Genomic DNA, 4,731 nt, shown 5'->3' with positions numbered 1-4,731 from the left:
TCTTTAGTGTCAGTGTCGCATCCCTTAACACAGAGCCTGATATATAGTAGGAGGTAAATAATATTGCTGAATAAAGGAATTAGATGCATGAATATGGAGAAGGAAGAGAATGGAGATAAGAAATAATGGAATTACAGGAAAACTGTGGAGGTACACCATGGTTGGCATTGCCCCCTTGGACCTGGGTTTGTAACAGAAACTCAGGCCTGCAGCCAGGTGGCTCTTCCCTCCAGCCAGGCTTCTATTACACAAGGTGTTCTCTCTAATTTGTGGTGATTCGTTACGCTAGCTGCAGAATGAGGCCAAGCCTTCAGAACTAGGTGAAGAGTCCCACATCCTCCTTTTTACACTTTTCAGGAAGCCCAAGGTAATTTGGGGGGATTCTGAAGCCTGAGGGGCACTCCCCTGAATTGTGGGCATTGGAGGAAATGCCTGAAAGCTGCATGTGTTTGGAGCAGTATCAGAGACCAAACGAAGAGGCTTGGAAATGAGGGAGGCCCTTCATTGTCTAGACATGACAAGCACATCAACGCCTTGACTTTAGGGAGGAATTATTCCTTACACTGGGGGGCCAAATTGCCAACCCTCAACTGGCAGGTACACGTTCCAAAATCATAACGGTGTTTGCCAGGGCAAAGGGGTCAGGTGTGCAGGCATTCGCAGTGGCCATGCTTCCTTCCACTCGTGGTGTCTGTCAGTTACTCTGAGAGGTCAACAGTGTGGATGAGGTCCTAGGCCTGGGATTCTTCTTCACCTGTAAAAAACACAAGAAGATTGAAAAAAATATTATTTATTAAACTGTATACATAAAAATAGTTAAAATGGCAAAATTTACCATGATTAAAAATAAAAGCAATAAATAATATGTGCCCATTGTAGACAATTTGAAAAATTAAGAAAAATTTAGAGCCAAAATTATCTATGTTCCTTCCTTATAAATATTTGAAATTTATTTTCTTTCTGTTTATGCACAAATGGCTATTTTTTACTTAGTTGAGATTATAATGCCTATAAGGTGTGTTTTCTTGTAATTTATTATAATTTGAGCATATTTGTCTTTAAGTATTGTTTGAAAATGTCATCTTAATGGATTCAAAGTAATTCATTTTATGGATTCATCAAATTGTATTTCATTGTCTCAGTGGCTATTTAAGCTGTTTCCAATATTTTGCAGAAAAAAATAACACTTCAATACACATCTTTAAGAGATTTCTGAAAGGGTAAACATTTTTCTTTTCTTTCTCTTTTCTTCTACTTAGATTCTACTCTTCCTTAAATGCTTGATCAGGTCTGGCCTCTGCTTGAAAACCTTCCCTGAGCACTCCAGCCTGCAAAAATCCCTCTTTTCTCTGACTCCAATTGCATTCATTTGCTCATTTATTCATTTATCATGTATGATTTGCTAGCATATCAAGTATGAGAAGCACACAGATTGGTTGCTTCCTGCATGTGCCCCAACCAGGGCCCAGGTCGGGGAGGAGCCTGAAACCATGGTATGTGCTGTTGATGGGAATTGAATCAGGACCCTTCAGTTCATAGGCCGATGCTCTATCTATCCACTGAACCAAACCAGCTAGGGCTGTGCTCACACTTTCTAAGTACTTTACATAGATTATCTCTTCAATACTATCTATGCTTCACCTATGAAAAAGCTGAGGCACAGAGAGAGTAGGTAACTTGGCCAAGGTTGCCCAGCTATTCCCTGGGTGATCTGGGATTCAGAGTCCATTAATTGCATTAACAGTTATACATGTTGCCCCAGCTTAACTGCTCTAGGGACTGGCGATGGATCATTAAACAAAGCAAGTACACCTCCTGGATTATGGAGCTTACTTGGAGCCTGGGTGCCCCACTTAACTCTGGGTCATACCCATCTTGAGCTGTTCCCTCATGGCTGTATGTGGGGAAACTCTTGCTTCTCCATCCTGTGAACTCCTACAGGGCTAGAGCCCCATCTCATTCTGTCTTGCAGCCCAAGAAGCACATAGCTAGTGCACAAGGGTTACTCAGCAATGCCTTTAAACTGATGGGTGGGAAGTAGCAGAAAGAGATCTGAGCACCTGGAAACCAGGTTGTACTTTGGGCTCTATCACTGTGTAACATTATATATTTAATGAATGAAAAATTAAGGTCCCAGAAATTCTGCAAGTATCTTTTTAAAAAAAAAATATTTTATTGATTTTTTTACAGAGAAGAAGGGAGAGGGACAGAGAGTTAGAAACATCAATGAGAGAGATCGATCAGCTGTCTCCTGCACGCCCCCCAGTGGGGATGTGCCCGCAACCAAGGCACATGCCCCCGACCAGAATCGAACCTGGGACCCTTCAGTCCGCAGGCCGATGCTCTATCCACTGAGCCAAACCGGTTTGGCTCTGCAAGTATCTTTATTCATTTATTTAATAGTTCTTTATTGTTGAAAGTATTACATTGTCCCCTTTTCCCCCCATTGACTCCTTTCAGCCTGGCCCTGCCCCCAACTCTAGGCCTTCAGCACCCTATTTTCTGTGTCCATGGGTTATGCATATATGCATACAGGTCTTTGGTTGATTACCTGCCACCCACCCACCCTCCCCCACATTCCCTCTGAGATTCTGCACTCTGTTCCATGTCTCTAAATCCACTCCGTTTATCAGTTTATTTTGTTACTTAGATTCCACATGTGGGTGCAATCATGTGATACTTGTCTTTCTCTGACTGACTTATTTTACTTAGCATGATATTCTCCAGGTCCCTCCATGCTGTCTCAAAGGGTAAGAGATTCTTCTTTTTTATTGCAGCATAGTATTCCATGGTATAAATGTACCACAGCTTTTTTATTCACTCATCTACTGATGGGCACTTGAGCTGTTTCCAGATCTTAGCTACTGTAAATTATGCTGCTATGAACATAGGGGTTTATACACTCTTTCTGATTGGTATTTTGGTTCTGAGGCTATATTCCTAGAAGTGGAATCACTGGGTCAAATTTTTTGAGGAAACTCCATACTGTTTTCCATATGGTTGTACCAGTCTCTGAAAGTATCTTTAAAACTTTGGAGAAGGAAGAGATCATTTTGGACTCCCAGCTTCCTGGAGAAGCTTAGGGTTGAACCAGACCTTAGAGGAGGAGTATGTTCAGATAGGCAGGGTGAGAAGAAAGGGGTCATTTGAAAAGAATAAAAAAGCAGAAGCATGTCCTAGTGACAGAAATAATGGGGAGATGCATCAGGTGATCCTCACATTACGTTGTCTCCAAGTACAAACTGGTGAACATAGCAGTTAAAGAGTGACTTTGAAGTCATACACATGTTAGTTCAGTCCCCAGCTCTGCCAATTAAAAGACACCCCGGCCTTTGTCCAGTTATTTAAACTTCTTAAGCCTCAGTTATTTCGTTCCAAATGCAGTTAATGATGCACACTTCACAGGGCCTCTGTGAGGATTAGCTATAGCATAGTTCAGTTCCTGGTTCAGTAACTTGAGGAAGTCATTATTATCTCTCACATCGTTCTGGAATATCCAGATCGTAATCTTAACACGCTCTGTTTCACCTCAGTAATCGATATCTGAGAATTACGATTTCTCTTAGCTCATGAGATCTAAGAAGCAGTAAGGCTGCATGCACTTCACTGTTTGTGCCAAAAACACTGGAGAGAAGGAAATGCCTTATCAGAGGCCCAACCTCACACAAAGCTATCTCAGATGGGTGACTTCCTTCTTCACAGCAACTACAATAGCATTCCAACGGGCTTCTGGTCTTTCCCCACAAGCTCCCCTTATCGCTTTATATATGTTTTTTTAGCCCTTTGAAGAGACAGGCTGAAAAGCCAGACTAATAATCCCTGACCACTATGAAAAGTCAGCAAATAATGAGCAGGTCCTGATTCCTCTCAGGGGCCTCATTATGTGAGGCTGGCCCACAGCAGTTTCTGTTTTTTTTTTCCTTTTTCTCAAGTCTTCATCTCTATATTTTCTGGCTGTCCTGTGGTCCCTTTATCAGCATTAACATCTGGGTCAGAAAATGTGGGTCTTACTCCAAACTGTGTCACTTATTAGCAAAGGTTGGCAGGGTAAATTTGAGTGTCTTAAGCCTTAGTTTATTTATCTATGAAAGAGAAATAAATTGAAAGAGGTATAGGAAAGTGCCTTAGAAGTCTTCTAAACGAGTAATATATATTAAAATGGGTAGATTAAAATCAAGCAGGTGCACTGTGACCTTTTTTCTTAATCCCACCATCAGAAGAGTCCCAGATTCTGCATATACAAATCCATCCTGTGAAGTTCACTCTGAATGTGAACTTATGAACTTTGGAGAAGTTCTTATTTTGGGCAAGGAAATGAGTTTCCTAATACCTACCCTTCCTGTAAGTTTGAGAAGGGCCTCCCAGAGGAACTAGTCAAAGAAATGTGATAGATGGCATCCCTTTGCTTCCTGGAATTACAGCCCACTTGATGGAACCCCAAGCTGATTTGATGCAACCCTTTTAATACGATGGCATATATTTCACACAAGTGCCTGTACTCTCCATCCCCAAATCCTCACAAACACACATCAGTCTTCTGCCTCCGCCAGCTTGTGTTTCTATCTTCTTCTTTTTTTAAATTAAATCTTTATTGTTCAGATTATTACAGTTGTTCCTCTTTTTTCCCCCCATAGCTCCCCTCCACCCGGTTCCCACCCCACCCTCTGCCCTTACCCCTGCCACCCCCACTGTCCTCATCCATAGGTGTACGATTTTTGTCCAGTCTCTTCC

The 4,731-nt window shown here is 41.8% G+C and overlaps 1 protein-coding gene across 1 annotated transcript in view; it reads right to left on the bottom strand.

Annotated features, from left to right (window-relative positions):
- Positions 1-506: 506 nt before the first annotated feature.
- Positions 507-4,731, bottom strand: part of LOC106727822 — a 13,976-nt gene continuing 9,751 nt past the window's right edge. Inside the window, exon 4 of the mRNA XM_014547756.1 lies at positions 507-754. Within this exon, the coding sequence (XP_014403242.1) occupies positions 732-754 (23 nt within the window). The 3' untranslated portion in view covers positions 507-731. The remainder of the gene's footprint in view (positions 755-4,731) is intronic.

The sequence above is a fragment of the Myotis brandtii genome, unplaced genomic scaffold (assembly GCF_000412655.1).
Source record: "Myotis brandtii unplaced genomic scaffold, ASM41265v1 scaffold483, whole genome shotgun sequence".
In the NCBI taxonomy this organism is placed as follows: Eukaryota; Metazoa; Chordata; class Mammalia; order Chiroptera; family Vespertilionidae; genus Myotis; species Myotis brandtii.
This window is presented reverse-complemented; position numbering and strand designations above follow the sequence as displayed.